Below are 23639 nucleotides of genomic sequence, written 5' to 3'. Positions count from 1 at the left end.
GGAAATGAAGTGTTAAGAGGTTCATGACACCATCTGGGAAATATGATTGGGATGTAGTGAGTCTTTGCCACTTCGAAAAAATAAAATATTTGAGAGTGTTTAATTTATTGCATATATGAGGCCATCTTGAGGACATTACTGACGGATTAGATGGTCTTGCTTGAATTTTTTGTAGGAAAAGGCTGAGATCCTACTTAAAGCACCTTAATGGAAGGAAAATGAGCTGTTGGTGACTTAAATAAGAGTTTTATTTTATGGTTATATACACTGTTGATAGGAAAATCATATTTCTTAATATAATATTGAATTATATAATAATTTTAAAAGCAGAGGCTTTTTAAAAAACTGTTTAAAATCAAGGGTGCTTTAATTTTAAAAAACTGGGTAGGAATTTCTGTTGATTCTGTGGTTGATTTTGAGACAGTATTTTTTTGCTGGCTTTGCTGCTTGGACATAATTCATTCAGTTGAATTAATGGGAATTGCAAACCTGTAGTTTCCATGGAAGCATGTAATGGAATCATACATAGGTGTTGCTTTTGCTTGTATTTCTGATGATAATTATTTACTATATTTTGCTATAGAAACCAGCAGCTGTCACTATTTGTATATATTGAGTTAACTTGTGATCTCATTTTGATTAGTGTGTTGTTGGAATAACTCCAATGTAGTCAACAGAATTATTCCAGTTTTATTATTGTTTTTACAGAGCATGATACGGTCTGTGAGGGAACTAGGTTGCTTTTACTGTCCCTGAGGAGAAAGTCTACAGTGCTCATTGTTTTATTTGTTGTGCTGATTATGTTGGGAGGATTTTAAGTAGTGTGTTCTAAATGATGTTGGAGGATTTAGTATGTGCAGAGGGGAAAGGCCATAATGGTGGCTGTGAGTAATCTTTAGTATCCCTTGTGTTGAATCTTCCAAGCCAGTAGTGGTGATGAGCAAGGGTAGCTTTTTGTGCCACCTGCTTTCCGTCTTCTCTTTTCAGAATCCCTCAGCATTACAATGGAAGAAAACAGGAATGTGCTAAGTTTGCATCTTGTGTTTTTCATTGATGGAAAACAGAGGATGGGGAGGGTATGCAAAGGCATTTCCCTCTCTGCTTTTTGGGTGACTGAATCAGTGACTGCACCACTGAATTCAGGAGCAGGCCAGCACAGTCATTTTTCTTAACTGGGTCACTGGAGTATCCAGATGAAAATGTACCATGCAGGAAAATGAATTGTCAAAGTAATTGGAGCTTCTTGGGATTGTTCTGGAGGACATTTGGCGAAACAAGCTTTAATTGAAGGGAGATGTATGTTTATGAAAGAGAAGAGTGGCAGGCAAAAGGTATGCTATTGGACAAAGCAAGTGGAAGTTGTTAATTGCTTCCTCCTTCAGAGAGAAGATGAAAGAAACTCATTCTAGAGTGTATTTATCTCCTGCCCCATGGGCATGCATTCCCTCAAAGATTGCTTTGTGTTCTTATTAAGTACATATTTCTGAGACAGTGGAATTGCAGCTTGCTCTATGCTCAGCAACTTTGTTCAGAATTGAGTGAGGTTTAGGGAGAGAAGAGAGTCTCCAGGTCTTCCTTAAGTCTGGAGAAGGAAAGAATGACAAACACTTTTTCAGGGTCAGAAAAGTGTATTTTATTTCTAGTATCAGTCATATCTGCTGAGAAATTACTCTTTAGACCACTATAAAGGACCTAGAAGTCTGCTTTTACATATTTAGCTCTGAGAACCTTGCTGAGGATATTTCAGTTTAATGTGTTTTTGTGTTCATCTTGGTGCTCACCTGTAGTCACTATTTTATGCCACAGAGGACACCTAAGCAGCTTGTATTGTCAAGGGTGCTGCATGCTTATTCATTGGCTGCATGAGAAGTTTTGTAAATAGTTGGGCTGCCCTAAGCATCTGAAATAGTTTTAAGAGGATTTGTCACTTGAAGGGTTTGAAAGGGTACTCAACCACACTAAATCAATTTTAATGATATGGGCAGGCTGGGTTTTTATCTTCTTCTGATCAGTTGTATTAATGATTTTTGCTGGTATGATCATTCTGCAAATCTAGCATACTTTCTTGGCAACTTCTTTTACTGAGCTTTGAATAAGGATTTCTATTCAAGATTCTGTTGAATTCTCTATTCTTGTGTGCACTGCTGATTACTTTTTGAGTAAGACATATATGTAGCCAGAACAGTGTTCTGCACCTTGAATTACCAAGTTGTGTGAAACAAAGGGAGTACTTATTCCTAATAAGGATGTTGTGATCCCTAGCAACTTAACAACACAATTTCTGTGCGACAGCTACTGACTGTGTCTCCCAAATGCTTCTGTGCTTGAGGCAAGGATTAGTGAGTCAGACTCCTTGACTTGTGTTACACAGGTCAGGTTAGGCAGGCTGGGCTGCTGTGAGTGGGATTCTAGTTTTATTCACATCTGTAGCAGTTGTTTCAAGCACCATTTATTAAAATTTGAAGGGAAGGTACTTGGTTCAATGAGACCAGTGTTATCTCATAGATTTTATTGTTCTTTACTGTACTATACTTTTACATATATTTTACTACTCCTGTGAATGGTGACATTTGCCAGTCTCCACCACAGACTGATATCTTCAGTTAATTCTTTTTCTGATCCACAAGCACTGCAATAATGGCAAGTGATAAATGCTGATTTTAACATTTTCATAAGTCTCTATATTCAAGTACAGTTTGTTTGTTCACAGATTCACATGCTATGGTAAGTGGGTACAGTAAGTTGGAATATCCCTCATTTCAGTGGGCTCTTAAAGTGGAGACTTCTGTGATTCCCCTAATGATATTTATCCCTTCCTTTATCTTCACGTGACTCAGACCCCTCACTTTTAGTCATGATTGTGATTCTGCTCGGAACTCTCAAAAGCTAAAAATTTGGTGACTACTACCTAAACTGACAGTAATGTTTTTCATATAAATTACAGGTTTCTAGCATTGTCATTCTATTAAGATAGAATACAGTCACATAGTCTTGGTGGGAGCCCTGGTAACTGGACTCCTTATTGTTCATCTTGCATCAGTCAATATTCAGAGACCTGTATATTACTTTAATTATGGTCTTCCATCTCTTTGGATCATCCTAGCTCATTTTTGAGCTCCTAGATAATTTCCTCACTTTATTTCACTTAAAAATCCACTGCTAAAAATATGTCAGTTTCTGAAAAAAAGTACTTTGGGATGTTCTTTCCAGGATTAATTCTGTCTACTGCTTTTGCCACCTCTTAGTAGCCCCTTTACTTTCAGGAGGAATTAGATGTATTTAATATGAGTTTTCATGAGCAGGTTGTTTCTAGTAGAAGGTATCCCTGCCCTCAGCAGGGGGGGTTGGAACTAGGTGATCTGTAAGGTCCTTTCTAAGCCAAAACATTCTGTGAATCTGGGATGCAAATAAAGGGGGTTTTTTTCAGCAGGACTGTGAGTAATGACTTCATTTTCATTCTTTATAAAATTACTAATATTTGATGTGACAAACATTATTATAATTTAGAACTGTTACATGTTTTATATAACATGATTGTTTAGTAGTAAGTGCAAAATCTGGAACAACTTGTGTTCTTCTGGGTTCATGCCATATCTGTCTTTAAATTTCCCTTTATTCCTGAAATATATTCATTTTTTACAGCATAATCCAAATAACAGCATTTTCATAATTGTATTTCTTAAAGAACTTGTCATACTCTAAACACTTTAATCCTCCAATTAAGAGAGAACAAAAAGGCTTCATGCTCTAACATATTTCCTTACTGTTTGCATATTTAGTAAGATCATTTTTCACTTTACTCATTGTTAATCCTGCATTGAAGAGAAGTCATATTGTCTTTGAATATTATGCAGCACTAGGTCTAAATTCAAGCTTAAAATGGAATGTTGGCAAATTATAAAGCCATGCCATCCCAGAGTTAGTGTGAACTGGATCTGGATCTCTTTTCTTACACTCTGAGGTTGTCTAATTTCCTGAATTCCACGTATGAGGAAAATACAAGGATCCTACTGCTAATCATTTCCAAGCTTCAAAACAACAGGATCTGACTGATTTGGTTTCTTAGCTGCTATCCTCTCTGAGCTGTAAAAGGGTAACTGTAGAGCTGCTTCCAAAGAAACCAGTGATCATTTACCAAAAGGAATGCAGTACTTAAAGGAATTAATTAATTGACAGATTCCTGCTTTTGCTATAATTAAGCAGAACTTTGATTCAGATAGGTCCAGTGTATTTTAGATATTTTTCCAACTCCAAGAGCCATGATGTGTTTTTATCACATGAATCCCATTCACAAAGGGACAGTGGTGGAATGAGTTGCACTTTTAGGACCAGGAGTTAGACTCATTTTTAAGCATCTGAGGCTTTTTGTGTGCTAACTGTAGTCTGCTCACAGTATTTCTCCCCTTCTGTCCTTGCCAGTTGAGCTGGCGAGGAGAACAACTTAGGAATTAGTGCATCTAATTAGACATCAGAAGGTCAACATGGAGTGACATGTTGCCAATGCCTCAAGCCCAGGGTGAGCTTCAGTCAGAGCTTTGACATCTGAAAGGTCATCTGCAGACAGTGAAGCTCACAGAAGTGGAAACTTGTGGTTTTCTACTCAGAAATGGCTTGGAGTTTTACCTTTGCCACCTTGTTCAGTTAGCAGATTATGGGGCATTGTACCAGACAGCAGTTTATGCAAAGCACCTGTGAAGATGCTGTGCTATCCATACTGTGGGCCCTTCAGTTTTGGTGGACAGCTGCACCTGAAGGATGGCAGCCTCAGCCATGCTTTCTTTAGGAGACAGTTTTCCTTTTCAGATACCCATTGCAGAAACATATGCACTAGTAATTAAGGTTGTAGCAGTTTCACTGTTTGCATTGAATTCCCCTTGTTTTCTTGTTGTCTCTTTATTTTGGGATAAATTCACACTGCATTTTTTGAATGCATTCAGTTGAATATATTGATCTGACTAATGGTACTGTTTGTTTGTGGAGAAGATGGGAGTACAAGCAGCAATGAATGATTGCATGCCCTGCCCATAAATTTTGTGACCATGCATATAATTATGCAAATGGAGAATAAATGTGTCAACAGCAGGTTGTATATAACATTATTCATTGTCCACCTTTGCATTCCCTTGAGTCCTGGGGTTTAGTTGTAGGTATAAACTGGAGGTTATAGTGGGTTTGTACACAAATAATGTTTCTTGGTTAATTGATTCATGATGTTAGTGTTGTCACAGGGAGAATAATTGATGCAGACATTAAAGCTACATTCCTTGATACTGTTTTCAAAATTATATCTAAATGAAAATGCCAGTAGCTGAAATACTCTCAGTTAGGGAATCTTCTTCAATAAATGTCCTTTGGGAGATGAAACTTGTTCCTCATCCAACAAATCAGATGTGGATTTCTTTGTACCATAAGGTATTTTTTCCAGTCATTGTTTTTTCATATCTATCACAAAATCATTGAACCTGCACCCTGTAATGTGAATTGAAGTGAATCTGGGAGCAGGGTGCTTCTGGGACTAGTGTTCAGATATGTTCAGATTGTGTCAGACTTAATTCCAGAATTTTTCTGCAAACTTATATTCCCAAAATATTATTTATCTAAAAAATCAAAGCTGAATTACCTGCAAAACTACCTTTTCTATATATTTGCAGTATACATAAGGACTCTTTCAGAGAAAAGCAGTTCCACTTTCTACACCTGTACCTATTTTCCCCCAAACACACAGAGGAATTGGAAGGGAATTCCAAAGAAACCCAGCTCCAGGTCTGACTTGGATCTCCAGAAAGTATTTTGACCAATAGAAGTTCAAAGTAAAATCCTTGTGAACATAGATTTGGCATTAAATGTTCAACAGCCATTTGAATATCCTCATGTTGTAAAGAGGGAATACATTTATAGCCATGTAGTGTCTTGTTTTCGCATGGTGTGAAAATTAGTTTAGCTCAGTGGAACACTTCTCTTTAATGCCAGCCAAGAAACCAACCAACTTGAATTTTACAATGACATTTTTAGTCCTAAGTAGTGTATATGTGAAATGCTGTAGTGGCTCTGTGGCTCAGGAAATCTTGAGTGCTGAATTTGGTGACTGTCTCTTGAGGTCTGAAGGTGTGGAGAAAGATGATAGCAGAGCCTTCATCTTGTCTTGAAGTACTGTGCTTGCCACTCAAAATTATTTCTCAGGTTAAAGTAAAGTAAAAATAATTTAAATTTATAATCCAAATGATTTGGCAAATACTGGTGTGTAACTTTGCAGAAAATAAATCTTTGTGTGCAAAGGGATGTCTGTGCCTCTTAAACTGGAGGCCAGTTAGAGCTCAATGATGTACGGGTCTGGGGAACTCAAGGGTGTGTTTTTCATCTTGTGTTTGGGAATAATTAAGGTACAATGTTTGGGAATAATAATTGGGAATAATGAGCCCATCTTTACATCTGTGTGTGGAGCATGAACCAGCTCCCCCTCCGTCTGCTAGGGAGGGGAGCAAGCTCAGTCTGCTCCCACTGCTCCTCATGGATGTATATGCAATATATATCAAGCAATATATGGCCTTCCCTGACCAGCCACCAGACCTGTGTGGCAGTTTAGTTTTTTCTTTCCCAGTGTTTGCTTTCACTATGAGACCTGAAAGATGACCTGTCATTATATTCTTCCATCCAAGTGGCTTTACTTTCTGGCAGGTTTCTCAGTAAACAAATATTTACTGTGACTGGAAATTATTTGCAGTGAGAACTAGAAACTCTACATCCAGACATGACAGAAAAATGAGTTAATGTTTCTTTTTCTTTTTTTTAATAGCAAACATGCTGTCATTTATGCACAGTCAGTGTTCTCATAGCTGAGTGGTCACTTAGAGGTGTTTTATTTTTGAGGCTATAGTATTAACTGAGTTCAATATTACTGGTTTGGTCTTCTTAACACTCGACCTTTCCCAGATGAAACCTTTATTAACACTTCAGTTTGGAGGCCTGGCAGTGCAGACAGTGACCTTTATTCCTCTGCTGTCTGAGACAGGCTTTATCACTCTGACAGAACCTAATTAAAATAGCAAAAAAAATAATCAGTGAGTGATGTCAGTGAGAGGCAGAGAACCAGAGTAAGAGCTTTTAGTGGCCAGAGTACATCTGTAACTAGCAGCTCTTCCCTTTCCTTCTCTTCACTGTTGGAGGGAATATTATTTTGCCAGCCGTTATTCATTCTCAATGAGCAGGGATAATCTTTCTTAATCCCTTAGAGAGGTTTCTTTGCAAGATGTTCATTTTGAACTTTAAATCACATTTATGTAGAGCCAGATTCTGTCATGCTCTTTCCTGCCAAATAGTAGCTTCCTCTCTTAAAAATCCAAGAGTGAGTAAGGACAAGAATGAGGAGAAGGAGACAATGATGGATCTTTAGCTAATGAATCCAATTTTATGAATTTTCACCTGCACTTACTTGTCTTCACAAACAATGACTTAAAATTTTTATTTTATTCTCAAACCCTTTCACTTAACCTGACAAGATCTGTGGTCTTTTTTTTTTTTTTTTTAATGGAGGAGAAAAGCTTTGCAGTTTTGTTTGTGCTCTTTTTCACAGGTTCAGCTCCTACCAATGAAACCAGGAGTTTATGGCCATCCCAATGCCATTAACATGAAAATTTCAGTGGCCTCTTTCAGCTGCTCTCTCAGTGATCCTGATTCTCGCCAGAAGTTTATATAATCAGTTAAATAAAACACTGCCATTCTTGCCTGTCATCTTCTAATAATCTTCAGCAAAGTCAATGCTATTCCAGACAGACAAATCTTGAGTCTTGAAGGTCAGAATAGTTCTTCCATTAGCTTATACCAGACCATTTCACAAGAAGGAAATTCTCTGTGCTTTGCTTCTCTGTTTACCTGTTAAGGCCTCTTTTCTTAACAGAGTGAAGAAGCTCCAGTGCGTTACCTTTTTCTCATGTTTTGAAGTTCATGATGACTATCTATCCTTCATTTCAATCCTTTTTACTTTTATCTTATCTGTTTGTGCAATTAAGATTTGCTGGTTCTCATCAGTTTTGCTGTTTACATCTTGAGAGGTAGGTTTGTTAACTGTCAGAGTTTTCAGATCTGGCTTGTTATTTTCAAATAGAGTAAGGCTGACCTTGAATCATATTCTTTACTTGGCATGTTACAGTATTTCTGTTCTCATAAACCCTATCAGAGAGATTGTAAATTTTAGTATTTCCCTGCAAGTTCCTGAGAAGCAGTGGTAATATCAGCTACCCCAGTTCTTCACTCTCAGAGACCCTTTGTGCTGAATCTACATCACAAAAGCAGTTAAACAACCATAAAGGGCACACAAGGAAGCAAGGATCTTTTAACACTGTAGTTCTTTAGAAAATCACTCTGACAATAAAAAATATTGTTTAATCAATTCTGCAGTAAAAAACATGGATGGTTCTTATAGATGTGACTTAAAAAAGAGATGCAGTTATCAGCTTCAGCCATTTGAATCTATGCAGATACTGAAACTGAGGGTATCTAAAAACATATTCCTGGTATCTCTCAATGGCTTAGTTCATAAAGTACAGATGCTTACATGTGAAAAGATTAGATTATTTTAACTCCATATTTCATTCAGTTTGTCATACAAGATGTATTCCTTAGTTATGGTGTTTGATTTGCATGAGCTTTACCTTTCCTATTGTTGCTGTCCTCTTCTCTTCTTCTCTTCTCTTCTCTTCTCTTCTCTTCTCTTCTCTTCTCTTCTCTTCTCTTCTCTTCATGTTGGCCGCAATTGTGTTCTTAAGTATTTAAAATTACAAATCCTGGTATCATATACTTGATAATATGATTGCATATATGTAAGCTTATCTATGTAAGTAGATATGTAACATCTTTAATTTGATGTTGTTGTGGTTTTTCAATGTATTTTATGATTTTACGTGGGAGGTGCTGGATTGCATACAACTGAGACACTGGTGGTACACTGGTGAGGATTCTTCCCCAGTACAATAACTCTTTTTCACTTTGAAGAAGCCTGTTCATTGAAGGAGAGTTATGTGTTCAGATAGCTGGATTGTTGGATTTGACTAATTACATCCTATACAAGCATGTCTTGAGAAGAACCTGACTTTGTATCCATTATGAGCTCAGAAATTTCTTTCTCAGAAATTACAAGAGGTAATCCTGAGCTTTGGGAAAAAACTAAGAGCGAGAGGAACTGAGGAACTTTAACTTGGTGTTTTCTATTTCAATGCATTTTGAACAAGAAACCTTCTCCATTTTAATAATCTAACCTTTTCATATGTTATTGATTGCAGTTGATGAAGGAGTTTCCCCTGCTCAGCATGTTCAACATCCATGAAAACCTGCTAGAGGCTTTGCTGGAACTGCAAGCATATGCAGATGTCCAGGCAGTCTTAGCAAAGTATGATGGTAAGTTCAAATATGTATTTGTATTTTCTCTAGGTGATACACACAGAAGAAATATATTTAAGTCAAACTCCTAATATTTAGGAAACACTGTAATTAAATTGATAGCCGTAAGCTTCATACATGCCCTTACACAATCCTTTATCCAAGATTAAATACTGTGCATTTTTTCTGCCAACCCATGCTGAAATAATTGTACAGGGTGATGGCACTCACTAGCAGCTCCCCTGTGCTTTCTTTGTTTTCTTTTGATGTTTAAAGAAATGACTGTTTAGGTTCTGCTGAATTTTTATTGCATGCTATTCAAACCTTTTCTGAAGAAAATATTATCCCCCATGGAGTTACCTGTGATTGTTGACTTAGTAGCATGGAAGAGAACATTGGTGTAACTTCATAGCAGCTTACTGAGTAGCAGACTTGATTTCTTATAGGGAAACTTTGGGAAGCTCAGAAGACTAGGTGAACATTTTGTATTATTTTGTTTTGTTTTTCAGTAAACATTGGTTTATGCAGCACTGCAACTCTTTTCATGTTCAAAACACAGCTGCTGGAGCTCTAGGTCTTTAAACTTGAAGGCTATTTAAGAAAAACATAAATAAGCAGCTGGTTACAAGTAACATTAGTGATAATCACTTCTAGCAGTCCAGTCTGGAATGTTTTCAACTCTTTTTGGAGTCAAATCATTCTAAGCAGAGATCAAAATGTCACCCAGCCCCTTGAATACTGCCATTCAGTAGCACTAATGACTCTGGAAGAGATCTTGGTTGTACTTAGTCTGATTGAAGACATTGGCAGTTAAAGTGGTAACATCAGAGTCTTTCTAGTAGCTCCTTGTATTTCAGTAATTCCTGTGACCCTGGGGGAGATGTCTATGTTCTTTATTTTGCCATGTTAAAAAGCAAAGTAGAAATGCTGGTTTTTATTCCCCAGGCATCACAGTATTTTGGCATCTTCTAGTCTTCAATGTAGTTATGAGGTAATAGTCCTGGGAAATAGCAGAACTGTGACAGAGCAGGGTATTTAGCCTGTGTTCTCAAATCTCAAGACTAAACTCCAGTGTCAGCTCTACTTTGGCATACTGAAAGCACTGATCCATGATTTTAAACAATACCATGGTAGCACTTTATGTCATGGAAATTGATAAATATTGAAAGTGTGTTTCATTTTCTCAAAAGCATGTGATAGAGTCAGAACAAATGAGACTTTTAAAAATAAAGCTCTTACTTTGGCTGTTTGAGCATAGGCAGTTTCAACTCACACTTTGGTATGGTGTGTGTATGCCCTGGGTTTGCAAAAGGACTCATCAAACACAGGCTTAACCAGTATAACCCTCACAGTTCATGAGTCTCAGAAGGCCTGTCTCAGGGAGTCTCAGCTCATTTTAGAACTCATCAGCTTCATGTGTTGTAAGATTTATTGGAATATAAAACACTGAACTCATTTATACTTTCCTATCTGCAGTTTCTGTTGGTCCCACTCCACTGGTTTTTTTTTTGACTAAGACCAAACCTGATTTATTGTATTTTGATAACATATGAACAAATTGTTTCCTCAAGCAGTCTGCTCCCACCCTGGGCTAAAATGTTGGACCACATCATGTGAAACCTCAGCCTCTGTAAGCAGATGCACTGCTTTACCAAAAGCCATGTGTTAAATTGTGTTTATATTATGTACCTGGCAACAGAGCTGATGTCCATACTCATTATTCATGGAAAAAGGGTCTCATTAGTGGAACAGCATGCACTGTTGCTGAGCTACATCATTATGGTTTCAGAGTTCAGTGTCTGTCAATAGAGTGAGGATGACCTAAATACTGTTGAATTCTGAAAATATTTTTGGCTCTGATTTAACACATATCCATGTTATTTGCAGCAGAAATAGTTATGGCTGGGGGAGTTGGTCTGCTTGTAGTGATGCTTGGAGCAACTGATTAATTAATTTCCCTGGGCAGCCAGTTGCTTTGATAGGTATTAAGTGATAAGCTGGGCACTGTGTGTGTGAAAACTCAGACTTTTCTGTCAATTTAAAGTCAGGTTTAGACAGAATGGATGCCTCTGTGTTTAATCTTAGTGATGCAATGGTTCCTCTCTAAACCTGTCCTTGCTTTCATTTTTTAAAGTATAGTATTTTCCAGTGAAACTAAAACCCTTCTGGTTTGCAGGATGAACATCTTGCACAGATTCTTTTCTCACATATCTCTTTGCAGAGGAGAAAGGCCACATCACCATGCCAGAGTCCCAAATGCAGAGTTCACTTGAGACAATATTTTAGAGCAAAGGACACATAGAAAGGAAATGGGGTTTTAATACAAAAGATCTCATTCTGCTCTATGTTTCGACACTTTTCTATTTGGTAACAGCTTGCTCAAGCAGAATCCTGCTTTAAATTAGTGTTATGTCAAAATGCAGGCCTTTGAAGAAACACTTTTGTCTTGGTTTGAAAAGATAGGTGTCTGCTAAGGAAGGCAGGAGCTTCCCTTGAAATGGAGAATGTAACCCCCTTCCCTCCGAATTATTATAATTTTGAAATTAAGGCGCTCTCAGGCAAAGATATGGGAATAATAATACCAGTTCTTTAATAGAAAAGTTAAAAATACAAATGTAATGGTACAAAAAACCACTGACAGAGTCAGAATATGACCTGACACCCTGTCTAGCAGTCTGATTAATAGGTGGCTGCAGTCCTCCTGGAGTGGCGGGTGTGGTTCTGTTGTAGCAGTGAGCCTCTACCAAACCTCTGAAGGTCTGATAAGGGTGTGGATGGGCCTGGTCTTCCTCTGGGAATCCAGTGGGAAAAGGCTGTCTCTGGTGTTCCAAATTTCAGATTATATCCAGGTAGGAATGCTTGGCTCCCCCCCTGGGTGGAGCCCAAATCTCCCAGTGGGATGATGTCATTTTATCTGTCATGCAGTGGCACTCGGTGGCTCATTAACAGCAGATATTTCCCAGAGAGAGGATTGGTTGTGGAAGAGATAAAGAAAACTGCCCAATTAAGAGAAGATAGCTGCCCCATCTCTAACAGATGGCAATAGAATACGCACCCCCAGCTACATCTTGCAACCCAAGACAACTTTAGAAACAAAGACTTCTTTGTCTTGGAATACCTACAACTTAGTGAAATCCTAACAGTTAACACAGAGAAGTGACTTTTCTAAAATGTAGCTAATTCATGGCTACTCTCTTTTCTCTGCCCCCTTCTGTCCAATTTCTTATTGTCCTTACAGATTATGCATGTAAATTCTATTTATATTGAAGGCAGTCTTTTTGTAGAGAGTTGCAGATTGATGAAGCAATTGCATGCAGCCATCAGTTGCATTAGCTCTGGTCTCCAGGGGTTTTATAGATAGTTTCATTACTTGCCATGTTTATATTTGATGTTTTAGAGGTATTCTACCTGGTGGAGCTAACTGGCTAGGCGTTCTAAGTGCAATGAAGAGTTTTCTTCAGAAAGTGGCAGTATGGAAGCAGCCATTTCCTCATACACAGTGTTTTATACCCCTTTTGTTTCTTTGAAAGAGATATCTTAAGAGAAAATTCCTTTTAGTTATGCTTATACCAAAATCTAATCTACCTTCTCAAAGAGACACAAATCAAGACCTCAAGTTTGTGTAACAGTAATATTGAGAGAATAGTTTGTCTTTGTTCCTATCACATCTTTTCCAGCTTATGCTTGCAAGAACTGATTTCTTTCCTCCGTATCAAAATCACTTGTCACTTCAGCTAGGTTTCAGCAACAGTTTGTGTCTGTTCATACCATCTGGTTTCTTTTTTTTGCCAAATGATTCTGTGGCATTTTTTGTTTTGCCTATTTGTGCAAAAGCACAAGAAGTCTAAAGTAATTATGCTAGTCTTGCTCTCTTTAACTTTCTTAAGCAGAAATTATTCCTTACTCTCTACAGGCATTTAGGATTGAACTTGGTCAAGTTAAAGTGGCTGACTCTTGCTTGGTCGCTGATATGCTTGTCAGCAAGAGTGGCATATGAAATATTTAAAATCAGCAATTTTAAATCTTTCCATATCTGAATAGTGTAAATTTTAGTTGTGGTTATGGCAAAATAAAGGCTGCTTGTGGTTTTCCCTCTGTAATATAGGGGCTGTGTTTGATTGGGGTGTTTCCCACTACTGAGAAAGAATGCCAAAAGTACAGAGAATCAGAACTAATTTTCATAAGCACCATACATATAGTTGTTCTCCTTCCAGCATGTTTTCTTCTACATTTTGTAGGAAAATGTGATCAGTGTTCTAATGGGACATCAGATCTTTCTGATACTGGTTTCCCCTGATATTCACCTCATACTTTTCTTTAATGATTTCCATCACATTACTCTTGTTTTTAACCATTTGTATCAGCTTAATTCACTTTCTTTCTTAATGTTTGTGTCTTTATACATGACTGCATCTCTCTTCTGTCATCACTGATTCCAGCCTGCACGTATTTATTTGCTAGAGTGCTTTCAATCTATAAGCAATTCTTCCTATCACCTGTGCAAAATTGGGAATAATTTGTGATTAGTGACTTATATTTTTGCATTTATTAATGACTAAAGCAATTGCAACATGCCTGTCTCTTCATGTTTAGAGCCTTCGGGTGACCTGGTAGGGAATGTTGCATTCCTCCATATCCAGATGAATAATTTTTTTGTTTTAGTTTCTGTTGATAAGCACACTAGATCCCATGACCTTTTTAGATGATATATGGCATATTCTGCATATCCACAGCATCTTTCCATCAGTTCAGTCTCATAAGCAGCTGCTTAAGAAGCAAATGAATTGTAAGAATTTGCTTTCCCAGCCCTCCTCATACATGACTGGGGCTTATTAAAAGAAAATTCTTATAAATTAAGTCTAGATTTTTGCATTCTATTTAGCAATACAAGCAATAAGAAAGAAGGAGAGTCTTTTCTAGATTGACACATCAGTTTCTATTAAGCAAAAATGTCCTGATGGATTTGACAACAGAATTGCAGTTACATCTTTCAGCACATTGTGTGAGCTCCCCAAGTAATCACAGGAGGGTGGGAAACAGTGCATGTGAAGATGTTTTGCCAGATGGCTCAGAGAGCTGGACACAGTCATTTATTAAAACTTCACTTTGGTTCTGACAGAGTACATATCTCCTAGGGCTAGTTTGGACACAATTCCCTTGCTAAATTCAAGTTGTTACCAGACATAATTGTTTATACTTCTCTCTAAAATATGAGGGTGAAGTTTTGGAGATAAAGCCAAAATTATTTTAAAGTATTGTAGTCATAGACCAGCATTTAGCAGGACTAAACACTTTTGGTCTAATATGTAGCAAACAAAAAGAAAAACACTTTTGAAAGCAAGCAGGCATGGACCTGTTAGGGCTGTCTCCGTTGGACTAGATGATGTCCAGAGCTCAATTCCAGCTCCAACCACTCTGCTATTCTGTGATAAATATGAACATTTGTATCTATTTCTTCCATTGGTAGGGGTCTGTAAGTATTATTCTCAAACAAGTGCTGCTTGCTCTCTAGCAGCACAGTACTGGAAGAGGCCTCCTGGGTGAATCAGGGCCCCTGCTGTTGCATTCCCTGCATGATACTGCCCCTTCCATGAGCTGAGCAAGCTCCATCCTAGAATTAATTGGGTTTTTTTGCCCTGCTGTTTTACCTGGAAATCTCCCTCAAATGTTCATTTCACAGAAACTTTCTTTTAATCTGAGGCCTAAATTTAATTTTGAACTCTGTTCTTGTGCAAATGCTGTCCTTTACCTGAGCAACCCTTCTTCTCTCCTGATGTTCCATGGGGATCTGCATAGGAAACAGTTGGATCTTCTCTCAGTCTTCATTTCATTTTGTTTGATACAAAAACAGTCCAACCCTTCTGTTTGCTTTTGTTGTTCTTTACCATGGGTGATCAGATTTGAACACAACATTCTTTGAGAAATCCCATTTCTTCTGCAAAAAGGACTCACATGGTGTATCTGAGCCTTAGCTCATCTCACCACATTTCTCTTCCTTGCAGATGCCAGCTGTTCATTTTGAATCATCTTGCAATCTATGTGCAAGATGTTTCCAGCTCAGGAACACTTACTGTCTACTAGAAGACAGCATTTTGTGATACTGTTTTACTATGTTTAAAAGGCATTTCTGTTTACTGGAAATAACTTTTTACTCCTAATGTTAAGGAAAACTTGATATAAAGAAGATTATTGGATGTGTTCAGAAATATTTTCTTTTCCTGTCACTGAAGATATGCTCATGCCTGTGTCTGTAGCTGTCTTCTATTAGTGGAGTAATTAATATATCTGTCATCCAAACTGCTCTGCATGCTGCTGATTTTAATTACTTTAGTCACTACAATTACATACTCCAGTGAAATTATAGTTGCAATATATTATAGGGAAGCCACCAGCAGGATCTGTACGCCTCATACTTAAAGTGCAAGTGCATAAAAAGATAACAGGATTTACAGGTAGCCTTTTCAAAGTGCCACAGTCATTCTGGCAATGTTTTCTGTCTCACAGAATGACATTGTGCCTGGTTGCTTGGTTATTAATAAGTGAAGGATGATGACTGCTGAGATAGGACTTGCTTGTTCTGTGTAACTCCCTTCTGGAGCCCTATCGTGCAAGGCACATGAGTTCAGTGAATAACAAGTGTCTGTTAATCCTGAAGTAGCCAAGTTATCATGGCAATTTCATCTTTCTAATCAAGTTTAATGACAAACCAAGGGACAGATAGTTTCTTAGAGCAACAGTCAGATTAGCTGCTCCTCACTTCTACAGTGGGCCTGCCTCAGTGCCTTGTGTTTGCTATGCTGTGTTTTCTGTTTGCTGTAGGCAGTTATCAGTGTGTACAGAAGGGTTTGCAGAATCCAACCTTTAGTGGGTTTGGTTTATTGTGGTTTGGTTTTTTTTTTTCATGTTACCTGTTATCTTTAAATTTCTGATGCTGGAATATTTCAGTCTCAATATGTGACTGCTGGGTGGATTACAGAATCACAGAATAAGCTGAGTTGGAGGGGACCCACAAGGGTCACTGAGTCCAGCTCTTAGCTCTGCACAGGACATCTCCAAGGATCACAACATGAGATTAAAAATGTGGAAGTCAATTCTCTATAACAATGAAAACAATTACATCACTCAAGTCTGTTAAGCAACATTTCTCTCTATCTTTTGAATGCATTGTGCCGATTTGCTGGTAGAAAACGTATAAATTAACTAATGGGTTAAGTTGGGTTTATGGTCCTGTGTGTCTCTGGAACAGGATAAAATTGCTAGAGTGTCTGGTGAATGTGTGTTTAGGTCCAATATTTTCTTAAGAGGCAAAACACCTTATTTTACTGTAGATCTTTAGCTTCAATCAATCTACTGGTTGATTGTTTGCAAGTCATATCCATTATTACTTGAATAGCTGTCTTAACTTGTACAGCTACTGCATGCTCATATTAGACAGATGCTTCTCAGTGAAAACATGAAGAGTAAAGTAGATAGCCCTCAGGTATTACTTAGATATTTTGTGAACTATGGAAAAATCCAGGTATTCCAAATTATCTATATATTTATCTATGGAGTAATGACTTGTTTCATTATGTCTCCATCATGTCACTCTTTGAATTAGTTCTCTAATGATACCAGTTGCTGTTTAAATAGCACTTCCAGAGGTCATTAACACACATTTTAAAGCCTGTATATCAGGTGGAAATTTAAAAATCCATGTGACATGGCAGCATAAGTCCAAAGATAAGAAAGTATTCTGAATTCATGTACTAATTTTGTGTATGTCATGCTTACTCTAAAGAATCAATCAATCACTTTTCTTCTGCACACTTTTAAGTGTTCAAATATTTAATATTTTCCTTTCTTTTCAACAGATATAAGTTTACCAAAATCAGCAACAATATGCTACACAGCTGCATTGCTCAAAGCCAGAGCTGTCTCTGACAAGTAAGTGCTTAAGAACCACATTCCAGAAAAATTCCTGATTTAATGTAAGATTTTTCTTAGCTGAGCCCACACCCTAACAATCTGCTGATTTAGCAGGAAAATTAAGACCTGCGGTAAATTACTTTATATATAAAAAATAATTAATAATATAAAAATTTTGATAAAATTACTTTATGTGTAAAAAATTTGTAGTGATCAAACATTGCACTTGAGATGCTAAGGAAGAAGAAAATAAGAGAAATTGCATAAATTCAGTTTTTGTTTCAGTTTTATAAATACTGTCTGGGTGAGCTTTGGCTTCCTAGACAGTATGGTGAAGATGCAACTGAAAAGGGTTGTGTGGCTGAACCTCTTCAACTTTGTGTAAACTTGACGCAAAAAGGTAAAAACTAAATGTGGATGCACTGGTAACAATGTCATTTTACAAGTGCTGTCAGCAGAGTGCTCATCTAATTAAATAGCAGCAGGTGGATTTAGCATTATTATGTCAGGGATTCTGAGAGGTAGATGATGTTCATATTTTTAGAGACACAAATATCTGTTCATTCCTTTTATGTTTTTCACTTGGGTCTCAACCTTCCAAGGTGCTGAGCACATCTGTTTGATGCCTGTGGACTTGGTAGCACCGGCCCACTCTGAAAGGGTGCTCAGCTCCTCGTGAGATGGAGCTCAAAACCCCATTCTGCTCTCAGATGCCTGCACACAAATCTCAGGCAGAGTTGTGTCTGTGCACCTGAGGGTCAAATGCCCCCCTAAAGTTGAAAAGCAAGTGGAGTGGAAAGCCATTTTCTTGACTGACATCCTGACAGTTTTTGCTTTTAAAGTGTATGTACACATCAAGTTCTAAGTAATTTTCTTTCATTCTTTTTATCCTGTAGATCGCCAGTACCTACTGCAACATCTTTCCTCCCTACACAGCGACTCCAGCTTGGGAGGGCAGGGCTAAGGTTGTCACAGCTTTCCCTGTGGTGTCTGCCTGCCAAGTACAGCTCTGGAGTTAGCCGTGGGGTGTGAGGTGAGAAAGAGATTGCATGGTCTGGTTTTTTATTCATTGGGGCAGATGATTTGCCCACAGTTTGGGCATGCTACCCTCAATGGTGCTGCAGCCAGTAGACCACCTGCTACTGCTGCTGCATCGTGCTTCCATCTCAACCTGACCCAGGGGCATTGGGTTGGGAACCTTCCTAAAACTTCCCCAAACCTGTTTTTAATATAAACCCTCCAACAATAATTTGGCACTGGCTTTTTGGGGGTTTTTTGGTCTTGTTATTTTTTCTTTTCTTTTCTTTTTTTTTTCCCCTGCAATTTCAGCTTTGAGTATGCCCCTAGCAAGGTATCTAGAGCAAACTTAGGTTAGTGACAGAGAAGGGACTGTTTGAACTGACTTTCTGCCATGATTAGATACAAACATGCTTTCTGCTTCTGCTGGGATTTTTATAGGCCTTGATGTAATAGATCACTCAGAGTTTCCACTTGCTATGGAAGTTTGGAGAGCATAGGAAAATTACTCAGTTTGGTTACATGGGCCCGTGTTCTAGATTCCTTTTCTGAATTTTTCTTACTAGCATTTCTGACCTAATGTGTTTGTTTCTTTGCTTTTGTAGATTTTCTCCAGAGGCTGCTTCAAGGCGAGGGCTGAGCACTGCAGAGATGAATGCAGTAGAAGCTATTCACAGAGCAGTAGAATTTAATCCACATGTGCCAAAAGTGAGTATTGAGAAAACATTGTTGTAGCTCTGACCCTGCTGAGGATATAACTCCTGATTTTTGTGTTAGAGTAATGAGTGATGTTGTGGAAAAGAGAGCAAACAATGGAAAGGGGAAAAAGCTGATAGTATGCACAGTTTTTTGGTTTGCAATCTCATATTCAGGACTGTGCAACTTGAAATTTCAACTGATGTGGATTTCACCAAATGCTGACCTGCAGGCAGATCATGCATAAAGGTAGATTATTACTCACAAAATAGTCATTAAAGATCTTCTAGTTCAAAGTAGCATATTTTATGTGTTTTGACGATTATATGTAAGAAAATGGTTTTGGCATGCTGTACAAAAGAGCCTATCTTTGGAGGTCATGGTGTACTTCATATAAGTTGCATTAGTAATTCCTTATGCAGCGACCTGTCATTAAGTTCTGAGGATGCAAAGCTCAGAGAGGAAGAATTGCTGAGAAGTGCAAAGTAAAAAAAAACAGATTTGTGTTCTAATTCCCATACCTGCTCTCTGGGGTTTGTATCTCAGCAGTGAGAATGTTGCCAAGAGGTTGCTGAAGGCTAAAGGCAGATTTTTTTGCCAGTTGGACCTTTTTGGCCTCTGAACTTCACCTTACAAACCTTTGGGCTAGCATTGCCCTTGGAAAGTGAGCAGTGGAAAACTGGGATGTGTTAATGTAGGGAGCCTTGTCATTAGATACAGTTGAGCACCAAGTCTGATCAAGACAAACCCAAACCCTCTTCCACATGTACACATGGGTTCCAGAAAGTTAATTCTCATGCATTGCAGGAATTAAATGTTTTCTCTGTGAGCTTTGTCTGTAATGCCAACCACTAAATAGCTGTCTGAAAGTTAGGCTGTAGGCTTTATAAAATCATCTAGATTCCCTCTACAGGCAGTGGAAAGAATGATCTGCCTTAGACATCTTTAGACAGACTTTTCCTCCTCTGTTTCTGCAGTGAATATGAAAGGAGCAACTCTTTTCCAGTAAAAGCCTGATTTTTAGACAACAAAGTTTACATGAGAATGAGTCCTTTTGTAATATTAGCTGAGCTTCTACTTTTGTGCCATACCATAAAAGGAATATCTTAGATGAAGCTTAATTCCAAGGCCTTCTCTGTTTACTTTCTTCCATCCCAATGGTTCTTGCAACAACTCAACCATTGGTGTTTCCCTTCTGCCTAGTTGCCAGTTTAACTCTCTAGTGCAGTCCTGCTCTAGGTGAACCTTTCTAAATGTTTTGCTGAGGCCCAGTTGGAGATCTTGCCAAGTTAAAATACCAGTTTAGCCTGTCATGAGCAATCCTTGTGAGCTTGTTCCATTTTCCTCACATATCCATAACCATGCTATTGATAAATGTTTCCATCACAGTCTTTTTAAGCTCATGTTGTTAATTGATTCCCTCTATTTTTCAAAGTCTGACACTCTGAAATTGAAAACCTGTGGGAAACATAAAATTACCAGGATGACAAGGTAGGATGATAGGAGCCTGACTCCAGAGGTTCTTTTAGTTCAGATTTGAACATTAAAACAGAATAGCCTGATCCAGATTAATATACAGCTGATTTCACACTCATTCCTGCTGCTATTACCTAAAGGATATTAAGGTGTGAAAGTTCATTTTTGGTTATAATTTTATGCAGTGTGTGGATATTACACCTCAGCTTCCACTCAGTTGTAATTGAAGTCATATCCCATTTGTTTTTCATGAAATGGGAATAAGTTTTAGCAAGCAGCATCACAAGAAGTCTAACAGGGCCACAAAACAAATGTGTGTTCAGTGGTTCTCTAGAATCTAAATATTAGTGAGGCCTTTGTTCAGAGTGAGGAAGACATAAACCACAAAATGTGACAAATTGTTTAACATACTACACAAAAACTTAGGAGTTAAACAGAGAAGGTTGTCTTGCCACTGAAGCTGTTATTCCAGAGGGGTTTTTATGTACATATTATATCATGAGGAGTGTGTAATTTGTGGAGTGGTTGGGGGAAAAGGTATGTGTATACACAGACACACAATTTCATCAATATTATTTATATGTGTTTGGGGCTTCCCTACTTGTATGTAACAGGACTATAAAAAGCTAATGCTGATAAGCTACCACAGCTGTCTCTTGGACATTTATCAGTTGTGGAACACCCTTCCTGCACTGATTTGCAGAGCTCTCTCCCTTCATTCAAACTCCTCCTGAAAAGCACTCCCTTCATTTCTGTGATGTATGGGACTGGAGGTATTCATTAAAGAGAAAACAGATGATGGTCCATATATCTGATTGTTATAAGTGAGCCAAAAGTATGTCCTGCACACAGTTGTATGGGTTTGTATGTAAGCCAGGAGCTGAGTTTATTTGAAGAGAGTCTCTGCTGAAGTATGCTGCATTTCAATCAGGCAACTTAAATATTGATATTACTTTAAGAAATGTCAATTTTGTCTATAAACAACCTCTTAAAAGGATGTAACAAACCATTGATTTAAACACTTTTGAAGATTGATCTGTTCTCTGTTGCATCCCTTCTCAATTTTTTTCTTATTTATTTTGATTTTCTTAGTAAGAGCTGTGTCTGTCCGTATGCTTGTGTGGTTTCTAGTAAGTTGTAGTTGCTAATAGAAACAAATAATGCAAACAAATTCATAGACCAGATGGGAAATTAATCTGTTCCACACACCCCATGATATTACAGAGAAACTATTTGAGATATGTTTGAGAGAGTTTTTAACTCTTCAGTGAGACACTGATTTGTTGTTTTATTTCCAGCAGAAAGGCCAAACCTCTTAATTACAACCAATTCAATGAGAATGTGAAAGGTGACCTGAAAGTGGCTTCAGTAGGCATGTAGAAACCAGCGTTTTGGAACTTTCTTAAGCCTATGCTGTTCATCCCACTGGGAAGATGAGAGTTCCTGTTCAAGCAGTGTTAAATTCTCATACTCTGGCCTGGAAGGATGCTGTCACAGGTGCAGCAGTGCCTGTTGCCTGTTTGCAACCTGAGCTGTAATTTCAGTCAGATTGTACAATTGAGGAAAAGAAGGAGACCTGCCTGAGTTAGGTTGATTTATTTTATAAAAGGTGATTGGAGTAATATGGAATGCTAAAAGCACTCTCAGCAGGAGAGCATGAGGAGCCAGAGAGCTGTCAATATTGTCAAATAGATAATGTATGCTCAATTGATTTAAGCAAGAGAAGTATAAATTCCACCCTGTTACACTTCATGTATACAAGGTCCATTGTCATTCTCCAAATGCTCATTAAAACACATTCCTGTACCTGCACAGAATGGCTGTAGCTGAGATGTATCTATCAGAAAATGTCACCCAACTGACCCAGAAGCCCTCTATAGAAGTACATGAAAACTACTGTTACACTGTAACTCCTAAATATAGGTCTTTGACAAAAAAAGGTTAGATTAGAGGGAGAGAAGAGAGGGATCTGAAAAAGCAAAAAAAAGACAATCCAAAAAATAATCCAAGCCAGAACAATGCAGTGGCAAAGGGCTCATTGAGCTATCTCACGATGGCAGAAATCATTGTGCAACTCCAGTATTTGCTTCCAGCGTCATTGAGGCTGTGTCATAGAATCAGCAAATCAAAGAAAATGCCAGGGTTGGAAGGGGCACACAAGGATCATCAAGGCCACTTCCTGGCCCTGCACAGCACCATCCCCAAGAGTCACACCATGTGCCCAAGAGCTTTGTCCAAAAGCTTATTCTGTCAGGCTGGTGCTGTGACCACTTCCCTGAGGAGCCCGTTCCAGAGCTCAGCAAGTCCTGTCACTGGCCGCAAGAGTGAAGAGATCATTCTGGCAGAAATTCTCTAGCCTATTTGTTCCTGAGCTGGAACATTTTTTAAAGGAACCTGATAAGCCCAGATGGTGATGGCATTTTATTTCTTGTTCTAGTTAAACTTCTTCATTTGTTCCTGAAAAAAAAAATGCAGTTGAAGATATGTTGGTCTTACCATCTAGATTTCCTCCATGAATGCCTAGCTCTCAGCTAGTTTCTTATTTAGCCTGTTGTTTGATTCTCCCTCTGAAGTGGAACCATGCTTGGGTTCAGAGTTCTGTCAGGATGAGAGAGGGCTCCCCTCTTCCCTGTTTTTTCAAAGGATTGATAAGGTATTGAAGTTTTATTACTTAAATTATGAAGGTTGTGGTTCAATCTGGTGGATGCTAGTGTATCAGGAGCTAGAGTTACCAGGGAGTCTGTCAAGAGATGTAGGTTACTAGTATGAATTTTAGGGGTATGATTGGATTTTGTGTCCCTGTTAGTCCTGTGACAGCAAGGGCTGTGTTCTGGAATAAGGGCTTTGGAAATTTAGAGATATGAAGTCTTTGGTGGCTCAAGAGAAGACTGCACTTGTCTAGCCTTTGATGAAGTGCAACAGCAGCCTCTTGGAAGCTACAGTCAGATGTCTTTGGCTGATTTTTTCCAAGAGCTGGAGATGTTTGTTGCATGCAGTAGTCCATCAAGACTGTAGTTCACACATTATATGGCCAGCATGAGGACTGTAGCTCATTGGATGGTTTTTAAGGTTTTTGGTTTTATTTTTTTTTTTGTTATTTAGTTCATTTGACTGGAATTTGTCTCCCTGTCCAGTACAGAACGTTTCAGGGGAACTGTGTTGGTTTCACA

At 38.2% G+C, this 23639-nt stretch overlaps 1 protein-coding gene across 2 annotated transcripts in view; it reads left to right on the top strand.

The window, feature by feature from the left end:
• The window catches only part of ST7 (suppression of tumorigenicity 7), a 136322-nt gene that overhangs the window by 99568 nt on the left and 13115 nt on the right, over nucleotides 1-23639 (top strand). For both annotated transcript variants that reach the window (XM_054273745.1, XM_054273755.1), the window contains exons 9-11: nucleotides 9276-9390; nucleotides 17226-17298; nucleotides 18903-19005. In XM_054273745.1, coding sequence (XP_054129720.1) covers nucleotides 9276-9390; nucleotides 17226-17298; nucleotides 18903-19005 — 291 coding nt within the window. The remainder of the gene's footprint in view (nucleotides 1-9275; nucleotides 9391-17225; nucleotides 17299-18902; nucleotides 19006-23639) is intronic.

The sequence above is a fragment of the Melozone crissalis genome, unplaced genomic scaffold (assembly GCF_028551555.1).
Source record: "Melozone crissalis strain CALT ecotype California unplaced genomic scaffold, PUWL_Pcris_2 ptg000004l_1, whole genome shotgun sequence".
Taxonomy (NCBI): domain Eukaryota; kingdom Metazoa; phylum Chordata; class Aves; order Passeriformes; family Passerellidae; genus Melozone; species Melozone crissalis.
Note: the sequence above shows the minus strand (reverse complement) of the source record. Positions and strands in the feature narration are given on the sequence as shown.